Genomic DNA, 21,610 nt, shown 5'->3' on the forward strand with positions numbered 1-21,610 from the left:
CCAAGGCTCTTCCAAGGATTGGGGACGGAGGGGCATCCCGGGTCTCAGCGCTTGGCCCAGCACAGGGTGACCTGGGGCCACTCGGACTCGAGAGGAAACAATAGCGACTCCTTAGGCCCTGGGATTCTGCCACTAGCTGTCCAAAGCGTTCCCGGACTACCGGCGGGGCTTTTTTTTTTTTTTTTTTTTTTTTTTTTTTTTTTTTTAAATTTATGGCTGGAGGCTGGTGGGGGAGGGACAACAGAAGAGGGACCGCGGCTAAAGATGGGGGGCAGGGGCGATGGTTAAAGAAGTCGCCCCAGGCTACGGCGGGGGTGATGTCAGCTCTGGACAAAAATAGAGAGGGATCGCCTGCAAATCCCCAGCTCCGGCTGGACTAAACCTTGCAATCCCTCTTCGGCCGGCGCGGAGCCAGGGCGCAGCGGCCTCCACCACCTCCCCCAGCGCGCACACACCAGCACACGCGCACGCACGCACAGACTCCCCCGCACTCGCACTCCCGGTCTTTCCCCCATCCCGCTTGGTGCGGGCCACTGGTGGCACCGGTCTGCCCCGCGGCGAAGCGCGCACATACACAGGTGGCGGCTGGGACCCGGGAAGTGTGTTCCTGAAGCCCTGCGACCAGCGCGACCTCGCAGGAGCCGGCGTAGGATTCCCGCAGCGCCTCTCCGAGCGCCGGCCGCGAGCCGCTCACGGGACCGCGCGCGGTGGAAAGCCGGGACGTGGATTAGCGCCCGCAGCAGCCTCCCGCGCGCGCCGAGGCGCTAAAGGGCTTACCCAGGAGGGGGGTGCGAGGGCGGAGAGAGGCTGCCCGTTAAATACCGCTCCCCGCCGCACTCCGGGCTCACCCAGCTCGCCGCCACCGTCTCCAGACTGTACCCGGGAGGAGGGGGCGTTCCCCACACCATGGCATCAACGGAGGGGTGAGAGCTTTTCTGGGTACCCGTGGGGAAGCGGGAGCCGCGCGCGGGGTGGTGCTACCCTATCCCAGATGGGGACAGAGAACTGTGACCCCGGACCTCTGAAACCCTAGCAGAGCGCCGGCCAGGGCCAGGCTGGAGGTGGTGGGGAAGGGGGTCGGGTTTCTTTGGTAGACTAGCTGTCTTTTGAGGACGGGTGGGGGAGGCAGAGGAATGGATCTAATGAAACGAGTGAATTACCGTCAGGGTGTGAAAAAGTGTGAACAGAAACCGTTCCTTCAGAGATTTAAAGACAATAAAGGATTGTCCATGGAGCCTGCAGGAAACACTGCCTGGGCTGCAAGGTGGGGACCAGTTGGAATGAATGAGCCAGGACCAGAGCCGGGGCGGGGCGAAGAGAAGCGCACAGCCTTGAATGCTAGCTTGGGGCGCGCGCGGATGGGGGGCGAGGGCAAGCCCCCATCCCAAGAGATCTTTGCCTTTGGATATCAGAATCTTTCTGGCTAACTGCAAGGAAGGGTGGAAGAGATTTGGGTGCTTCCCGAGAGGAGAGGAGAAAACCTGTAGCTTGGAGCAAGACAAGAGTTTCTAAACTCTATCTGAATTATCACTGGCTTTTTTTTTTTTAATTTTGCCTGTGGCCTTGGAGTCGCTCCTTGCCTCTTGAGGCTGCAGTTGGCATTATGACCCCTTCTGTGGCAGAAGGGCAGCGGTATTTAGCAAGGGGAGCATGGGGGATGCAAGAGTCCCTTGAATACTCACTCCAAGGCATCCTGGTCCTGTCTCCCAAAACACTTCTAAGGCTTTCTGGAGCCGAGAACGGAATAGGAAGAATAACCCAGCCTTTGGGCTATTTCACAAACGGCACTAGCTGCTTTCAAGAGATCAGTGGACCCACATGTGACCTCCAAAGCAAGTATCAGGGGCTTCTGGGGACTCTATACTTGAGCCCTTGGTTCTGGCGTGTTCTGGAGCATGTATAATAGAAAACGAACTCTACCAACTTTCGGTGAGGTGATGGGTGGTGATCTCTAAGCAGGAGTGGAGAAATGGTGCTTCGAGATTCCAACCTCAGACAAAGAAAAGACTTCTAAACCTGCCCATCTTCATCCAAGAGAAAGAACCTATCCATCTATTTCTCTCATCCCCCCCAAATCTTTCCAAAGGTGCTGAGCATCTTATCTAACATAAAATTTCTTTACATTGCCTATTTACCAGTGTAGAGCTTTGTAGTCGTTACTTTCCTGAAAAGGTGTTTGAGTTTGGTGCTTGTGTGCAGGGAAGGCAGGATCATGTGCTCAGAGACATCTCTAGAATTACATGTTAGGAACCCACATGACTTAACATCAGCACTCCTCTGTGTTTGATTTAAAGGGCTTTCATTTTAGAACAGGAATAAAGGTATGTCTGGCTATCTACGGGGCCCTTCCTGAATTATTTCTGCCTTCAAAGTCTCAGTTGGAAAACATTTTCGAGAAATACTGTCTTCCAAATGCTGCATCCAACTTACTGTCTATTCTGATGGCCAGAGGGGGAAAGAGAGCAACAAACCTCCCCAAACTCAGTGTGCTGCTTTTTGCCCTTGTCCTAAGTGAGAGCTGCCAAATGGCTTGGCATTCAAAGTAAAGCAGATACGATTTTCAGGACGGAAACCATTTCTAGTCCAGCTAGTGCCCTCTTTGTGCATTGTGCAAGGTTAGGAAATGATTGTCAAAGGAACTTGGATTTAAGAGATGAAAGATTTGGGGAAAATATGAAAACTGGGAAACAAATGTAAAAAAAAATATTATTTAAGAGCAGTCATCAGTCAACTGGAAACATTCTCGAACACTTCTTTTCTCCCAGAAGCCTTTGCAGTCTCTGTTGGGTAGAATGCACCTGCTAGGCTCTCTGGTAGAGATAAAGAGGCACAGATAGCCTTGGAGAGGACTTTATGAAGGCTGTCTCAGTGGAGACTTTTAGTACTAAATTGTTCTCCTGGGTTGGTGAGATCTGTTGGCCCCTTCTGATATCTTTGGGTAATGTACCTTGTAACAGAAATTCAGGAAGCATCCCCAGGATGGTCCTTTTGTTAGCCTTTGTCTTATAACAATATTAAAGCCGGTTTTTTTTTTCTGAAATATATATTGCTTAGAAGGATACCAAAATAGCAATGTAATTACATGCTTTCAGTTTATACGTGTTCAGCTCAACTCAGCTCCAGAATGCTGGGGTAATGGGGTGGTTGGTATATTAAACCAATCGATCTGGTGAATGTTTATTTGGTGTTCATGTTGCCACCAACAACATATGCTAATTACTCCTTTTTATAGAATTATTGGAGGCAAGAGATGCATTTGTTCAGCACTCTTTTCAAAGCTCATTTGTATACATTCATGTATATTTTTACATTCACTTCTTTCAATAGCTCCATGAAGTAGGCGATCCAATGAAATAGACTTGAAGGCTTAAAACTGCATACAACAAAATGTCATCTTTCCAGGATGATTCTGGGATTTGGCGTAGCTTTGGGGTATCATCTGGAAATGTCAGTTGTTGGTAATGAGCCTGTGAGCCATGGCTGGTGTCTATTGTTGGCTTTTTTTTTTTTTTTGAAATCTTTTTATATATAATCTCCAGCAAGTGTCCTGTTAGAATATTTTCATAGCTTCTGCGTTTGATCTTTGCTGTCTTACAGAGTATACCCACCACTGTCCAGTCATCTGAAGTTTCTGATGTGTTTCACTGGGAATATCAGCCTGGCTTTTGTAAAATGCAGCAGTGGCTCTCATAGTTTCCAGGTTCTGAGAAGTGTTTTCTTATAAAAGCAAGGCTCAATTGGACAGACAAATGTCTTTTGTTTTTTTATTGTTGCTGCTGCTGATGCTACTGAGTCCTGGGTGTGATTGGAATCACAGAGATGGCTTTTAGGTTCCTGACCCAAATTGGAAAGAGATTATAAGTCACTGGTGACAGGCTGAGTAGTGTCTGTTATTGACTGGGTCACAGTGGCGTGGCCAGATGCTGAAGAGACAACCATTTCAGAAATATGTTTCTAGAGGCTAGTGATGGCCAGGTCTCCACATTCATCAGAGGCTCCTGGCAATCTGTCTTCTGATCAGCTCCCTGGAGCCAAGGGGTCAGGGCTGCGCCAATCAGGAAGGCTTGGATTTCAGTCTGACTGAAGAGAGCGAGTGAAACTGAAAACTGCTGACAGCAAAAATGCCTTGCCAAGGGAGACCCCTGAATTTATGATTCCCAGCACATGACAATAAACACAGCATTTGCCTTACCCGCCCGCCCCCCTCCGAGAATGAAATTGAAAGGAGGAGGGGGATGAGCTCGTACAGTGGGCTTATTACAGGGTGAGTGGAGGGACGGGGAGACAGGGGTCTAGAAGATCTTGCATTTCCCATTCTCAAGAATACAGAAATTGTCTTCCTTGGGTAAAAGGGACATGATCAGAGCTATGATAAAGTCAGTCCATGTTTACCAAGGCGATCTCTTGTGAGCAGTTGAAAGCTTAATTCTCCAGAAATAATTTCTAAATCCAAATGAGGCTTTCGAAGTAGAAATGGCAGCTCATTACAAACCAAACGGTGGCTCTGAGCACCTTCTCCCCCTTCCCTTGGACGATGAGGTGCTGTCTCCCTTGGCTTCTGCACTTAGTGATGTGCCAGGCCTGGCAGGGTCCTTCAGAGATGAGACCCTGGCCACACAAGCAAGCAGTGCTTCAGCAGTACTCTGGGTCAGTGTGCCAGAGAGGCTTCAGTTCCAGATATGCCTGCCTTCTTCACAGTTCGAAGCTCAGCACGGGCTAATTCCTTGACAATTCCCTTTGCGCTTTGCCCCATGGCTGTATCAGTGTAAAGACAATGGCTGAGTTTCCTCCCTTTAAAGGCAAACTAAATTGGTTTCTAGAGTGAGTTGTTTCTCTCACTGGATTGCCTTGCCTCTTGGAATGAATTGAATCACCGTTTCAATCGACTGCTGTCATTACTTTAATCTAATGAAACATAGATAACTTAAGATCTTCTAGCCTTAGTAGGCAAGAGCACAGTTCTCAAGACTAAAAAAAATCATATTTAGGTTTTCATTTCAAGAACTTGCCTTCACGGTCTGACCAATGTCAGGCAGTGCCTGCCTGCTCACAGTTGTTCTTTCCCTGCTCTTAACTGCTTGTTTGAAGGGGGAAGGGGGACAGGGAGAGCAGGAGGCATGCTTCACAGAAAGGGTTTGGAATCCAGATTACAGCAAATCTCTTTATTTACCAGGGTTGCTGGATTGCTCTCCCCTCCTCTGCCTGCCCTTCTCCCTTCAGCTTTCCAAAGCGCCAGGTCCTTAGAATGAATTAATTAGGGGGAGTGTTTAAAAATATCTCATGGCTCCGTCTCCACGTGCTTTGTTATTGATTGGAGGCAGATGGGCTGCCTATTTGTCGGCAGGAGAGAAAAGAACTGATCTCTCAACTATCAACCTGTCTGGTTGGCTTCATATAACATCAGGGAAGACAATGGGCCCCAGTCAATGAAAGGGAGAGTTTAACTCTTTTAAAGGGTGCACCCTTTTTCATAGTATTTTGTTGCATTTTCAAGGTTCTTTCTTAAAGGCATTGGTGTTTTCTTATTTTCTTCCGTTTCTTTACTTAATGCCTCACTGAGACAAGCAGATGTGGTAACTGTCTGCTGAACTGTCATCTGGAGTTCTCAGCAATGTCGCCAGCTGCCCTGGATTATAGACTCATTGAGTAAGGACTGGCCTTTGAAAAGAGAAGGCAGGGAATGAACTCCACTCGGGCAGCTGGACTTGATCTGTGTCCCCTCTAGGATGGATGATGGCAAAGATCTTACAGGAAGTCCTCAGGGACAAGGATGTAGATATTGTCTCTGTGCATCACATATATTAAGGGATTCATTCAAATGGTTGGCGGGACTTTCTTTTGTTGCATTGATCAGGACGACCATCTGTCGTTTACTGTCCCTAATCTGGCATGGGACTCTGAATCCCGAGCTCCCATTCCTGGTTTCTGGTCTCTACTTTCTCCTGGGATCACAGAATTGGAGCCAGCGTCAGAGCCTTTATTTACCTTGGCTTTGATTTTCACGTAGCCTTGAAAGTGGGGTGCTGGACACCACAGAGCATGTGTGGCCCAGAAGTGTGTTTTTATTTTGGATCTCATAGGATTTTGAAAATGTTTGAATTATTTGCCTACTTAGAAAACAATTCCCAAAGCTGAATTTTTCTTTTCTTTTATGTGTTTGGATGTTTTGCCTGCAGGTATGTCTGTGTGTTACATGTATGTGTGGCACCAATGGAGGCCAGAAGAGGGTGTCAGAACCCCTGGAATTGTAGTTAAGGGTGGTTGTGTGTTGCCATGTGGGTGCTTGGAATCAAACCTGAGTCTTCTGGAGGAGTAGCCAGCTCTCTCAATGGTTGAGCCATATCTGTAGTCCCAAACCCCCTGACTTTAGCTTCTCTAGAAAATTAGAGCTCTGGTGACAAAGAGCTCACTTTTCTGCCTCCATACATTCATCGTGTAATAACAAAACAGTAGAACTAAATTTTCTGTCAGTACATTTATTATGTGATTACAAGCTAGTGTCTTGCGTGTGGGCATGTGTAGGTATGCATTCATACATGTACACGTGTGTCTTTGGTATTACAGATTTCACCTGATAGGCGAGGATTCTGCCTTTGAACTATATATAGCCCATTCTCTCTATTCACGCCTGCTCCACCTCACCGCACTGCCTACCCCAATGTTCAGACAAGGTTTCTGTAAGGTGGTCAGGCTGGCCTTGAACTCACTCTCAGCCCAGGCAGGCCTTGGACTTGCTATCCCTCCTGCCTTAACCTCTTGAGAAGCTGGGATTACATCCCTGTGCCATCCACCAGGCCCAACAGCTCTAACAACATTTAAAGTACTTTGCAGCCACAAAGTAACTTAGTTCTTATAATATATAATATAGCATTATGATTAGTCCTGTTTTTCTAGAAATAGCAACTGTGGCATAAAATAATTTATATACAAATGTCTTAGATCTTAAATTCGGGGGGTCATGGAATCATGGAGCCATGCCCTTGACTAGTGGGCGGCGCTCCTTTCTCTCTGTGGCAGAGGTTAGATGGAGACGAGGAACCCTGGAATAGAACACATGCATTTATCTTGGGCCCCACTGTTGGGAGGCCATGGCGGTCATGGTCACATCCTATGAGCACCCCTCCTCCCAGCCTCTGGGGCAGCAACCAAGCGCGCAAGCTCGCCATGGCAGTGTTACGTTATCCTGTTGCTTAAGTGTGTTTACAGTTTGAGCTTGCAAGACTTTGCCCGAATGTTATGTCATTTTGAGAAAGTTTAAATAATTTATTTATTCTTATTTTATGTGTATAAATACCTGGCTGTGTGCATGTGTGTATCACACGCGTGCTTGGTGCCCACAGAAGTCAGACGAGGTCTTTTGAGGCCCGGGAACTGGAACTGGAGATGGTGTATGTGATCACGGAAATGCAGGGTGCAGAACCCAGATTCGTTTCGAGAACAGAAACTGCTAAGCCAGTGAGTGGTTCCCAACCCCAGGGTCACAACCCATTTGGTAAATCTTTATCTCCAAAAGATACTTACATTATTATTTATAACAGTAGCACAATTATAGTTATGAAGTAGCAACAAAAATAATTTTCTGGTTGAGGGCCACCAGATCATAAAGGAACAGCCATAGGAAAGTTGGGGACCACGGAGCCATCTCCGCAGCCCCTACTTTTCTTTTTAACCAGTAACCACCCCTTCCCCTAACCACTTCCTCTTTCCTTTAACTTTGCCATGAGTTGCATTTAATAGGGCTCCCCCATAATTAATTAATTAATTAATTAATAATTGATTTCTATGAAGCTAATGGCTTTGTCTCACCTCTGCACGGTGACTTCGGACAGCCCTGGGATGATCAAGCGGGCTGATTGCCGAGCTATGCTTCCGTGCCTCTTTGTCACAAATGTACCTGAGCCTGCAGCAGTCATCAGATGTGGTCAGCTCAGGGCAGTGATTTGACTTACTCGTTTATTTTGTTGTAGTGCTGACAGTGATGACCTCAGGACGCCTCCTGAACTGGCAAGATCTGGATCTGTGTGACGTAGTTTTAAGATTGGTTTCTATTTATCTATATTTGTGTGTGTTTGGGTATCTGCCCACGCCAAAGGAAGCAGAAGAGGGTTCTGGGCTCCCTGGAGATGGATCCTCTGAATTCAGATCATCTGTACAATGCTGTACTAGAGAGTAATGCCATCTCTCTAGCTCCCAGTTTGCTGATCACCCAACAGGGGCCAGTTAAGAGCAGTAAATGTCCACGGAAATGTGACTCCCTTAGGAAGCCCTTCCATCCTTAGGAATTCCCAGTACCCACAGCACAGCACAGCACAGCACAGCACAGCACAGCACAGCACAGCACAGGACAGCACAGCACAGGACAGCACAGGACAGCACAGGACAGCACAGCACAGCACAGCACAGCACAGGACAGCACAGGACAGCACAGGACAGCACAGCACAGGACAGCACAGGACAGCACAGGACAGCACAGGACAGCACAGCACAGCACAGCACAGCACAGCACAACAGCCCATTTGCTTTGGTTAAACAAGAGTTTCTCCAACACACACACACACACACACACACACACACACACACACACACAGTCTGATAGTAATGAGATAATTATCATATACTAAAGTGTTGGAAGATGTCACCCTCACATGACTGCACGTCTATGACAACTTAATCTTTGGAAAGCTCATAATATTATGCTCATTTTATATAGAGAGATACTGAAGCTTAGAAGTTTTGATTAAGTGCTGTTGCTGGGTTCCTAGCCCCCGCCCCTCCACCCTTTGTCATCTGACTGTAGCATTTTCTACATTTTACAGTTCTGCCATATTTCCTTCAACTTTAATAAACCTTCCTTTTCTTTTTCCATTTCTGTGAGTGTGTGTCCCTGGTCATTTTGATAAGAGAAAGCAAGTGCCCCTGGGGAAACAAGTTTATGACAAATGTCACAGGCTATGCCCAAGAAGGAAAGAAATTAGCTTATCTCTGAATGAGGATGCTTCAGAGAAAATGGCACTGTAAAACAACGTCAGAGGAAGTTTAGGTAATGGCCAACTATTGTCCTGTCCCAGTTTGTAGACATCAAACTGGAGGACTTTCCAACAGGAGTAGTCGTGCTGAGAGGAGATAAGGAAGAAGGACACAGGGAGGAAGGGCAGCATCCCCTGTTACGTCAGCCTGCTAAGCCTTAGTGATCATTTGTTTGCTTGTTTTCATCTCAGGCTTTACTTAAATGGCCAGTTGGGATTTGATGGCCAGATTATATAGAAAAGTGGGTGGGAGCTGTTCTAAATGAAGTGCTTGCCTAGGGCTGAAATGGATGGGTATCAGCTGACAGCATATATTCAGAAGCTCCGTAGGGAGGGACGGATGGATGGACGGACGGACGGATGGCTCTGGAGTTGGTTGCAGTTCTTGTTGTTTATGTTTGCATGCAACATGGGTTCTAGAAAACAAGTGTCAAACATAGACATTGGACTATCTTCTAAGGATGGACTTGAGAGTGATGAGATTATAGACCGGATCTAATTCCGGGTGTTTCCTTGGAATTCACAGTCATTCATTAGCCAACATTTTTTTTTTAAATCATTGCAGAGTCATAAAACTGAGCTAACCATCGATTTTAAGATCATGACCATAAGCACTTCAGATGAGATCAGGTGTGCTCAGGGCGGTCTGCTCATAGATCAAATGCAAACATTTCAAAGAGAGAACTGACCACTGCTGGAGTTCTCCTGAACTAAACCATGAGAGTGGATTTTCCCCCACAGGCCGTGATGTGTGATGTGTTGGGTAAGAACTTTGGTGCTGGTGGGTTGTAGGGAGCTTAGTCTGAGCTGGAGGCGGACGTGTGTGAGGCATACTGGAAGTCTGTGGGGTTGGAATAAAGGAAGCATGGATGGACAGATGGAGAGGGGGAAACTCAGCCCAGGCCTCAACCCACCGCAGGATGAGCTGGAGTGAGCACTTCCAGACGTTCCCTGATTGAGGAAAGATGCGCATTTGTATTTTCTATTCTTGTATTAACTAGCCATTCATCTGGGGCAGGGACATAGCTCTAGATGGAGAAGAAACCATAGCCAAGAGCTGTCAGTTTGGGTCTCCTATCAGGGAAGCGAATGAATCTTTCTTTTCTGAAGTTGAAGGCCTGGCCATCTGGATAGTGGGCTACAGTAGCCATTTTCTTCCTCATGTAAGTGTTTGAGAAACAGCATGACCATCACAGCTGCCTTCAGCCTGAGCACTGAGGAGGAGGACCGACTGCCTCCCCTGTGCCATCCTCTGTAGCCAAAGGATGTGTCATGCCAGTTAGTGCATACAGGATTCTCAAAACTTCAGGCAGACAGGATGAATACATTTAAAGGTGTGTGTGTGTTTGTGTGTGTGCATGTGTGTGTGTGTGTGTATGTGTATATGGGTGTTTTCATGTGTATGCTGTTCCAAAGTTGATGTTGGCTGTGTTTCTTAATTGCTCCCCATTTTACATACTAAAACAGGGTCTCTTCACCTGAACCCAGAACTCACATCTTCGCCCAGTGTAGATAGCCAGCGTATCCCAAGGATCCCTGCTAGACCCACCGAGTGTTGGGTTTACAAATATCTGTCGCACCTGCTCTGCTCTCCATGTATATGTGTGCTCGAAGTCCAGACTCCTGTCCCCATGGTTGTCTGGCAAGCACTTCATCTGCTCTGCCGTCTCCCTTGCTCAAGTTCCCAGATCACAACACAGGGGCCACAGCTAACAGCATTGTATTGTATATGTGAAAATTGACAGTCTAAGTGTCAATTCCTTTGCTTCCTGCAAAGCAAGCAAGCAACAACATGAAAGGTAATAGATGAACTAATTAGCTCATGTTCGTCATGTGAGGGTCTATATATATCATTGTAAGCATCGTTGTAACCCACAAGTACATAGAACTAGTTGTCAGTTACAATTAGACGTAAGCCAATCAGGCCTTAAAAGGAAGGCATGGTAGGGAGAAAATAGAAGGGGAAGTGAATCCTTATGGGGGAAATTAGAAGTTTTCATCCTCCTCAGTTTTAGCTACAACCCACAGAGCCATCCACTCGAGTCCTTTGAGGAGGCCTGGCCCGGTGAGAGGATGCAATCTGAAATGTCGTAGACAGGGACATCAGCTCTGGTTCCATTTGTCTGTCTCCTGTCTGGCGCAGTGAGTTTCATGAGGTGAGCCAAAAACAACACAGTGAGAGGTCAGAGTATAACTGCTAGTGAGACTTGCAGGGTTGACAGCAGCCGTGTCTCTGTCCCCACTGGGGTTGTCCCTGGGTCCCTTATCTTGGGGGAAGGTGAGCAATAAACTGGACAAACCCTCTCTGGAACATCTGCTGGGTTGCTCTGGTGACCCAGGGCAGGCACTTCCTCAGCATCGGCAAAGCCCCTGTGCGTGTGCACCTCGGCTCCACTGGTGGAGATGAAGATGTGTTCCGAGGTGGAAGGACACTTTTGTACACAATCCAAGTCCTTGAGATGATACCTCGGTGGGTGTGCTTTTAGCAGTACAGCTCAGTCCAAGGGGCTCAACTGCAGGGCAACGGGAAGTCAAGCAAGCTAGCCGGTTTCATTGGTCATCACTTTCCTTTCTTATAACTTCTGCTGTTTGCTGTGGAAGATAGGTATTTGGGTGTTTCCAGTATTTAGGTAAAGAGGTGATGGGTTAGTTTTAATATACATGAGTTAGATTTAAATATAATTTAGTATATTTTGCTTATAGAAATAATATATAGGTCAGAAGGACTTGGTAGCCATGCTCAAACATTGTTTTTAACAAAGGTAGCCATGCTCAAACATTGTTTTTAACAAATATTTTACCATTCCCCCCATAAGACAAAATATGGGCATTCTTAAAAACAAACATTTTATAGACGGCCATAAAGGCAAAGTATATCTCCAGCTCCGATTCTGTTCCCTTGAAATCCTCTTTGTGTTTGAAATATTTTTCTATGTGTGTGTAAACATATTAATCTTAATATACAAATCGGGCTGTTCTATACAGTCTTTTGTAGTTCATTGGTTTTCTACCCCAATACTTCAGGTGTATAAGTTTGTGATATGTGTGTGTGTGTGTGTGTGTATGCATAGTTATGTGTAATATATACCACATCTAAAACATATATTTCAATTCCTAATAATAAATCAGTATGTTATTTAGTAATCAATTTAGCCAGCCTTTTTAGCATGTAGGTCTTTGCTGAGTCTATTATAATAATGTTGGTGGGATCTGAGTGAATGGAGGCCTGAGGCAGGGTCGCCGAGACCAGTGAGAAGACAAGAGTGGTAATTTAGGTGGACACGCTGATGCTGATAAGATCGTGGGAGGAATTAGGACCTGAGGTGAATGTTCTGGGGTTGTTAGGAGTACTCGACGACCAAGTATCTACGGACACAAGCAGAGCATAAGGGCAAATCTCAGGTGTCTGGTTTAAACAAATCAGGGGCAGGATGACTGCAGAGAAGAAATTCAGGGGAGGAATGGCCCCCTTAAAGGAGGAAGATAAAGAATGTATATCTCATGTGCTGGGCTAAAATGTTTATGTATGTGGGACACCAGGCAGAGATGCTCACGTGAGCATCTGAGTCTCCATGGAGTGATGCTGTGTTGGTAGAGGTAACCAACGCGTTGTGACTGGCCATGAAACAAGGAGGGGATGGAGCTGAGGAAGGATCCCGGGGAGCAGCCATGTCTGCGAAGGCGGCAGATGAGTGTAATTAAAATGGTGCCATGCGGAGACATAAGGAGAGGGCGCAGAAGGGACCCGGTGTCTCAGAGTGGCTGATGGTGGCTGTTAGAGACATACTGAAATGCAAAGTCTGCTGAGTGGTCATTAGACAGTCTTGAGGCTATCCTTACAGACCAGAGCCAGCGAGGTGATTCCTCTCATGCTGTTGGTGTGTAGAGCAAAAAATGGATGAAAGGATTTTTTTTAGGGTTTGTTTTTATTTATGTGCATATGTGTGTGTTGGGGGTATGTGTGCACAAGTGTGTTCAGGTGCCCCCAGAAGAGGTCATTGGGTCCCCTGGAGCTCAAGTTACAGGTAGCTGTGAGCTGCCAGACACAGGTTGGATCCTCTGCAAGTTTATCAAATGCTCCTAACCCATGAGACATCCCTCCACCCTGAAGTTATTATTACTATCATTATTTTGAGCAGCAATCAAGAAGAGGATGTTAACAGGGAATTTGACACATGGAACACGGTTGTACCTTGGATTCTGTGTCTGAGACTGCGCGTGTGTGAGTTCAGCATGTTTATATGCTGAGGGAAATGTTGGGTCAGTGAAGGCATTCAGACTAATCTTCATGGAAGATTATGTTGAATCAAAGAGGCAGAACTGAAATCAATTCATTGCTTGCTTTGGACTTTCTGTAGGGGAGAGCAGGATGTTTCTGGGAATTCTTGGTTGAGGTTTCCTATAGGACACGTAGCCAATCCTATGCCATAGTATCTTGGTTAAGGCTTCTATTGCTGTGACAAAACACCATGACCAAAAGAAAGCTGGGGAGGAAAGGGTTTATTTGGCTTATACTTCCATATCACTGTTAGTGACCCAAGGAAGTCAAGACAGGAACTCAGACAAGGCAGGAACCTGGAGGCAAGAGCTGATTCAGAGGCCACAGAGGAGTCCTGATTACTGGCTTATGCCTTAGAACTTAGTAAACTTGCTTTCTGATATAACCCAGGACCACCTGCCCAGACATGTCACCACCCACCTTGGGCTGGAACATGCTCCATTAATCATTAATTAAGGCAGTGCCTTACAGCTGGATCTTATGGAGGCATTTTCTCAATTGAGGTTCCCTCCTTTCAGATAACTCTAGCTTGTATCAAGTTGACATAAGACTAGCCAGCACACATAGGGAGGATGACTCACAGTGGAGAGGAAGGGAAACACAACCGGCCTAAGTGGCCAAATTCATGTAATCAATGATCTGAAGATGTAGGCAGTCAGTTCATCCTGCCTCATAAGTCTTCTTATATCTCCTTAGCTGGAGTAGTCCTTCTTCTCCCCATAGACCTAGGTCATTATTTAACATCTGTGTAGACTTTCTTAGACTTAGTGGTCTGTGTGTGTGTGTGTGTGTTGTATATGCACATGTGAATACTCACATCCCTTTATGTGCATGTGGAGACAGGAAGTTAACCTCAGACATCTTCTTCTACCTACCTCGACCTTATTTTTTGAGGCAGAGTCTCTTGTTGAACCCAAAGCTCACCAATTAGCTAGACTGCTTGACCAGCAAGCCTCCTGTCTCTTCCCCTCTTATCTAAGTGCAAGAGTTGCAGACATATGCTGCCACACTTGGGTCTTTATGTGGCTCCCGGGCTCTGCACTCTGGTCCTCATGCTTCTATAGCAAGAAATTTAACCACTAAGCTGTCTCTCTCCCTCCTGGATTCAATCTTATTTCTGTCACTTTTTGGGCTCCGCATTCTCTTTGGATTCTTTCTGGAACATTTCCGTACCCCTGCCCTCCTGATACCTTGAGAAGAATGTTACTCTCTCAGGTCTTTTCTACCCTTAGGCTGACAGATCTCCTGTCCTACTTGGTGTTCCTGTGTGTTTAATGCATGAGTGCATAGGGTTGAATGTACTGTAGCAGAGCTGTTGATATTTTCCCTGTAGACTCACTCCTTTCAAGCCCCAGGGCTCCCCCACTTTTCCCCCATGTCAGCCAACAGTGCTGCCACAGTACGGAAGTCAGAAAGACAAGCCTTGTCCCTGGCTTTTTCTCTCTTCTCAGCTCTGATCTGCCAGCTTGCCAGGTAAGTCCTTCTCTCCAAATGGTTTCTTAAGCCTCACCCATTCTCTCTATTGCCACAGGTATGGCTGCAGCCCAGGCAACAGCCATTGCTTTCCTGGAGGCTGCATAGCTTCCAACCTTTCCAATCTTCCCATGCCTCCATCTTGCCTACCCATTTTCCTTCCAAGACCATTTATTTCCATTGCTGCCCTGCCATTCCGTAGCTAGTCAGTGCCTCTTCCAGGGCATTCTTTGATGCTCTGCTTCAATGCCACTTCCTAGAGGGGATTCCCCCCCTCCCACTCCACATGTTAACAATTCTACCTCAGGCTTTATATTTTCTTCCTTCATGGCAGCAATTATAACTTTCAAATATCTCGATTATTTATCCCCTTCTTTCTATGGCTCTCCTGGGTGGTAAGAATATTGAGGACCAGTTGATTTTTGCAATACCCTATGTTAGGATTAACACAATGCACTTAACAATCATGGGAAATAGATGGTCCCGTCGGTCTGGGGAAAACAGGGATAGATTCTTACGAGGGCGACATTTGAGTTGGGCGTCTAGGGAGGCTGTCCTGCTATGCTGTGTTCAGACCTCTCTTAGCACTTCATTAGATCAGACAGTGCCAAGTGTTCTCTGGTCTGCCTGCTCACTGTCTCTTAGATCTCCCCTAGAATCAGAACTAACTTAGTTTATTTTCACTTCCTCTTATTCTCCATCCCAGGGAATGCTGGTGTAATTGAATTGTCTACTTTGGGAAAGAAACTCACAAGGGCATAGAGGGGAGAGAAGAAAGAGGCTTAAGCCAGTGATAGGGCCAGGGTTGGGAAGATGTGCCTTTGTGTTCTTTACTAGGTGATCACCTTTATAGGGTGCTGGTGGTCAATGAAATATTGCGGCCCAGCAGCCAATAACCAGCCTTCTTGCTAACAGCTAGCAGGGTTCAAGTAGTTTACAAAGCCATCCTTTGGGCAACAGCTCATCTCCTGAAGCCAAAAATAGACTTGCCATGGTCAGTTGCATCCCTCCTTGCCCCACTGCCTAGGAAAGACTCCCTCCCTCTCTCTCTCTCCCCCCCCCTCCTGCCCCACCCCTGTTCTTTCAGAGCACGATTCTGGTCAGATGAGCAGCACTGAGCCCTCGCCTTTCCTGAGACTCTCTGTCTCCCTCCAGAATCTTGTCTTTTCTTTTTCCTTGTTCTTTGCAACGGGAAGGGAAACAAGGCGCTGCAATGAATTAGGCATTCAGATACAAAGAAGGGCTCTGAGTCAAAGTTGCTATTTAAATTGCATCAGTGAATAAAACCTGGGGCTTGACAGTTTAACTGCTTATAAAGCTGATTTAGAAGACGAACAGTTACCAGAAGCTGCCAGTTCTGTGGCTAAATTGTTGCTTTTGATTACTAAGGAGCTTCTTAGAACATTTAATCATTCCCAATGGAGTCCCCTTACTGTGACTTCCTGCAGGTAGAGAAATGATGTCTTTAAGTATGTATGTTTGCTGCTAACCCAAAGGAGAATGTTTTACACAGACAGACAGACAGACAGACACACACACACACACACACACACACACACACACACACACACACAGTCATACACTCGTACTCACACATTTCCCCTCTGGAATGTAGTTCTTTACTTTTCTGATGCTTGGCTGTGTTTGGTGGTATTTGTGATGTTCATTGGATAGGAGGGTGAAAACCATGGCAGGAACCATGGGCAGGACTAACAGCTAGCATATGAGCCTCCTAGGGAAGTCCTTAGCTGCAGCCTCCCTCATGGTTGATAGAGTGCGTGAATACAAAAACCCTGTTAGATTCAAATCCAACTCTGCAGGTTTTGAAATGAAAATAGAATCAAAGTACAAATTCAGCATTTTCTTGTTTCCTCCGACACAGAAGCCATTGTAAGTTCTAAGAACCAGGCATGCACCATTGTACTGTCTTCCTCCTTTGGGAGACTCTTCATGAATTTCTAGTCAAACCAGGGTACAGGACATCGACCATTGTTCCACAAACAGGCCCAACCATTTCTCCCAGCAGAGGGCGCTGTGGGGCTGCATGGCTACAGGCCGGGCAATGGGATTTTCCTGCCACACTAAAGGGAGAGCCAGAGGGCAAATCGCTCTTTCCCAGTCCAGCACCAGCTGACCCCTGGATTTTAAAGAAGGAAAAGCCCTGATGCTTTGATTTTCATACATCCAAGTTACTCTGAGTTGTCAGCCAGAGATCCAGAGTTCTCCGGGGGCTACGGCCAACTGAAAACCTTCGGGCTGGGAGGGAGTTGGAAGCCTTGGTTCTTGTTACCCATTTTGGCCCTAGATCCTCTTCCTCACCTTGTCCTCACCCTGCTGGATTCTCCTCAGCAAAATTCAAGAACGATCCTTGGTTCCGGATTCAGGTATGTCCAAAATGTTTCTGTCTGGGTTATTGGCAAACTGGTTTAAGGTGAGGGGGCACGTGTAGAATGAAACGGGCGTCTGCCCTGGGGCCGAACAGCAAGGTACTTGAGGAAATAAAGAGAACATTTGAAAGCTTGGCGGAACCCCAGAATAAATAGTTCAAGAATGGAGGCATGAAAGCAGATATTCTATCCAAAATGACTAACTAGGCACCCCAGAGGGCTAGCTTGTGTTTCAAGCCAATTGGCAACAAGATTAAAGTAGGCATAGAAACACTGTTTTAGTTAAAGGATACTCTCCCTTAGGAGTCAGGGTCCATATGTCCTCTAAAGGACTTTCCTCATTGCCTGTGGCTAAGCTATGGAGGGAGGCAAGCGGGAGGCAAGCCAGTGAGGGGGCGACCTGCCCGCATTCCCAAAGCAGGAAAGACAGACATAGCTTTACTGTCTTACTAGAGACGTTCTCAGTGCAGCTTTGGATCCTGCTGCCCCTAGCTCACAGCATGTTTGTTGAATGGGTAAGTGAGTGAGAGTCTCCGGAGAGGAAGCTCGCTAGAGGAGTCTTTCTCATAAGAACTTCAGATTTTTCCATCAAGAGCATCTCAGATTACTTGGGAACAAACAGAAAGGACCGGAGAAGCAGGGCCAGCAGCTTCACGGGCATGTGCTGTAGTGTTTGGCTGAACCTTTGGATAACAAGCGGCTGCCAGCTTGTTATTTTGCTCTGTATCCCACAGTTTGTGTGTCCATTTCAGGGAGCCATGCAGGACTTATACACAGTCCTCCTCATGGTGACCGTGAACCAGCTAAAAGATGAGAACAGACCCGGAGAACACCCGCCGCTCTACTGTATGCTAGAGTGGTCAATGGTAACGATAAAATACTTTTCACAAAAGAAGCTTCTAGGAGCCAGCATTGCGCACAGTTACGAGGAAGTTTGAATCCTTACTTAGACCCAAGAAAAGCCTCTTCTCTCTTCACTCATTAGCTTAAGACTTCAGGAAAATTAATGAGCCTCTTTAAGGCCAGGTGTCATTTTTTTAAAAGTAGGAGTAATGCCACCTACTCAACAGGGTTTGGCACAAAAGGTGTATGTGAAGCCACTCTGGGCACAGTGCCTGGAATATGGACGTCTCCGGGTAATGGTAACTGTCGTTGTTCTTGGAATTGGAACTCTCTGGTTACCTGTGGCCTGCTGTGCTTGGCATGGGATTTTCACCAGCCTCCTGACTTCCTAGATTACTTGGTAACACTAGTCTGCACCCACAGGTCTGTTTGTTAGGTCTTTTCCATAAAGCTATTGGTTATAAGATTAGGAAAGCCGGCCCAGGTGTCTTTTCTGGTGTGAGTGGCGTGTTTGCACTTGTGGGCTGCCAGGAGATTTCCCCCAGCCCTGTGCTTTCAACTCCTCACAGTTTGTGTGTCCATTTCAGGGAGCCATGCAGGACTTATACACAGTCCTCCTCATGGTGACTGTGAACCAGCTAAAAGATGAGAACAGACCTGGAGGACACCCGCCGCTCTACTGTAAGCTAGAGTGGTCAATGGTAACGATAAAATACTTTTCATAAAAGAAGCTTCTAGGAGCCAGCATTGCGCACAGTTACAAGGAAGTTTGAATCCTTACTTAGACCTAAGAAAAACCTCCTGTCTCTTCACTCATTAGCTTAAGACTTCAGGAAAATTAATGAGCCTCTTTAAGGCCGGGTGTCATTTTTTAAAAGTAGGAGCAATGCCACCTACTCAACAGGGTTTGACTATTGTTTTAACTATTACACACTGTATTCCAAATATACAGTTTCTTTTCCAACACCAGAAGGGAATTCTATAGGCAGTTTCATACTGACACCATATACTGAGAAGTTAGTATCCGAGTTAGGCCTCCATTATTACCGTAGATGCTATAAATCTAGGTGGATCCTAAGCCCCTACCTATGGTTTATAACTAGAACATGAGCATGGTACGTACCACTGTCAGAGCATGGGCAGAACTTATATTAGTTTTATGGTAAAGGGCACAACTGTGAACAACCAAAGAGAGATGCATAGGCCAGGTGTAGAGTGGGGCGCATAGTGCCCTAGCCTTTCAGGGTACACCCTCCCACACTTCAGTCCACTAACATAAAAACTCATGGATCCCCCTTAAGGAAGTTTAGCTGGGTATGTACCACTGACTGAATCATGGGTCCTTGGTGACTAACCTTTTCCCACCCCTGGGGAACTTGGGGTGGTGCTGAAACTTCCAATCTGGATCTTTCTAGTGAACGACCATACCTGAAACTATCTAGGAAACCCTACGAGTTATCTCATTAACATACAAGACACTTAGCAGACCACCTCAAAGACCAAACACGTATTTTTCCATTATATAGACTCCCCGTAATATCAGAACCTCTTCAAGCGAGGAGTCCTCATTCATCCATCCGTCTGTCTGCCCACCCATCCATCCAACCATCCATCACCCAGCCAGTTATCCTAATGAGTGGGAATATGATGCTGAAGGAACCACTTCTGCCACACGATAGCCACCATCACCTCACCACAGTCATCACGCCTTCAGACCTAGCCCTGCCCCTTTCCCAGACACCTCACTCCCTCCTGTGATGGCTGTCCAGATTTTGTACCAGAGTCTTGGGGAGAGACATCTACATAACAGAGTCAGGTGAAGACTTGAAAAAAACAAATCTTCAGGATAAACAGAGGAGAGGGGTCGGTCTGGTTCAGGTCAAAGGTAAGGTGAGTGGACTGAATAATTGAAGGCACTTACTATACTTTCCCTTGTGATTTAGGAAGTTTCTGTAGGAAGCCGGAGTCTGTTAAAGGTCGACTGTTGACTTTCTTAGGGATAAAAGGAGACTAAACTGGTCAGATGGCAGGATGAGGGGTAGGAGAAGGAGGAAAGGAAACATAAGGACACGCTAAAGGCGAATGTGGGTGGGTCTGCCCTTTCCACACGGTAGGAACAGATTGCAAGCCAAACGTTTTTATTTTGGAAGCGACTTCTAGGTTGATGGAAATACACTTGCATAAATCATGTGTCTCCAAGAGCAGCGAGGTGGCCCAGCTATGGGCAGATGCTGCAGGCCGAGTGAGGAGGTGTCCCTTCTAGCTGTGAGGTTGCCGTGTGAAAGACCCCCCTTCTTACACTCCCAGGGCCAAGAGTGGAGTGAATGAAGGCTTCAGCCTCCTGCTGTAGAAGAGAAGACTTTGCCTCCATTCAGCACTCCTGAGGTGAGGTGGAGCTGGGGAGATGACTCAGTAGAGTGTCTGCTTGGCCCAAGGACCCAGCATCCTTGTCAAAAGCTGGGAGTGGTAGCACATGTGTGTAATCCTGGAGTTAGAGAGGCAGAGACGTGCAGATCTCTGCTTCCACCAGCTTGGCCTGTTCGGTGAGTTCCCGGCCAGTGAGAGAAATGCAGTTTTAATAAATAAGGTGGATCACGTCTGAGGGGTTGTCCTCTGGCCTACATGCACACATGAACGCACATAGACCCATGCATACATGGACACACAGAGCGGATTAGATGATTCCCATCACCTCCCAGATCGAGTCAGACAGTGGGCTGATTTACTAATACAAGTTAAACTGGAGATCTCCAAACACCTCTTGGAACAGCCTTTGTTAACAGAATGTGGTGATGCTGTGGACTAGGCAGTGGACCTTTGGAAACTGAATGCTTGCTGTGGCTGACACTTTGAGTTTAGGTTGTGCTTCCCTGGACCGGCACATCATCTTCTAGCTTCGCCCTTACCAAAACTATGAGTGTCCAGTGGGTGTGAAAGTAGGAAGTGGGTGCCAGATTGACTTATATACTGTTAGGGAGAATACAACATTTCTAATGGTTGTCAACATGGACTCAGAATGTTCCAGAACATTTCCTCTTCATTATCCTGAAGCTCAAGGTCAAAATTAGAGGAAAGGCTAGTGTTTGCTCCTCAATCTCTCTGGCTGCTGGACCAGATAGCTTTCACAAGATGCCTTCTGAGTTTTGAAGATTGGGAAAAGAAGAAAATGAGGTTCTTCTATGTCTTAGTATATTTAGGCTGCTTTCACAAGTTTCCATAAGGTAGGTGGCTAACGAATAATAGAAATTTTCTGTGTTTAGGAGGATTGACATTTTTTCCCTGTGTCCTCAGGAAAGGGAAGATGCTTTTTTATTAGGGTCCATCTTTTATTAGGGTGATGATCCTATTTCCTGGGGCTTCTTCCTTGTGACTTCATCACTGCTAAGTGACCCAGTACCTAATTCTATCAGTTAGGAGATTGGGAATTCAACATAGACCATGGAGGGATGCACACACAAAATCACAGTACCATGCCCAAAGCTTCCAGACGTGGTTCAGAAAGACCGTACGTCTCCTTTCTCTCTGTCCAGCAAGCACACTTTCGCAGACCCCTTACTTTGTCCATTGTGCCCTTCCTTCTCCTTTCCTGTGAGGCTGGGGCC

At 46.5% G+C, this 21,610-nt stretch overlaps 1 protein-coding gene across 2 annotated transcripts in view; it reads left to right on the forward strand.

Annotated features, from left to right (window-relative positions):
• The first annotated feature begins 303 nt into the window (after window positions 1-303).
• Window positions 304-21,610, forward strand: part of Slc1a2 (solute carrier family 1 member 2) — a 123,846-nt gene continuing 102,539 nt past the window's right edge. Inside the window, exon 1 of one of the 2 annotated variants that reach the window (XM_052183089.1) lies at window positions 304-923. In XM_052183089.1, coding sequence (XP_052039049.1) covers window positions 907-923 — 17 coding nt within the window. In that variant the 5' untranslated portion in view covers window positions 304-906. Of the gene's footprint in view, window positions 924-16,949; window positions 17,163-21,610 lie in introns of those variants that run through there. The other variant, XM_052183090.1, reaches the window with a different exon arrangement.

Source organism: Apodemus sylvaticus, chromosome 5, assembly GCF_947179515.1.
Source record: "Apodemus sylvaticus chromosome 5, mApoSyl1.1, whole genome shotgun sequence".
NCBI lineage: Eukaryota > Metazoa > Chordata > Mammalia > Rodentia > Muridae > Apodemus > Apodemus sylvaticus.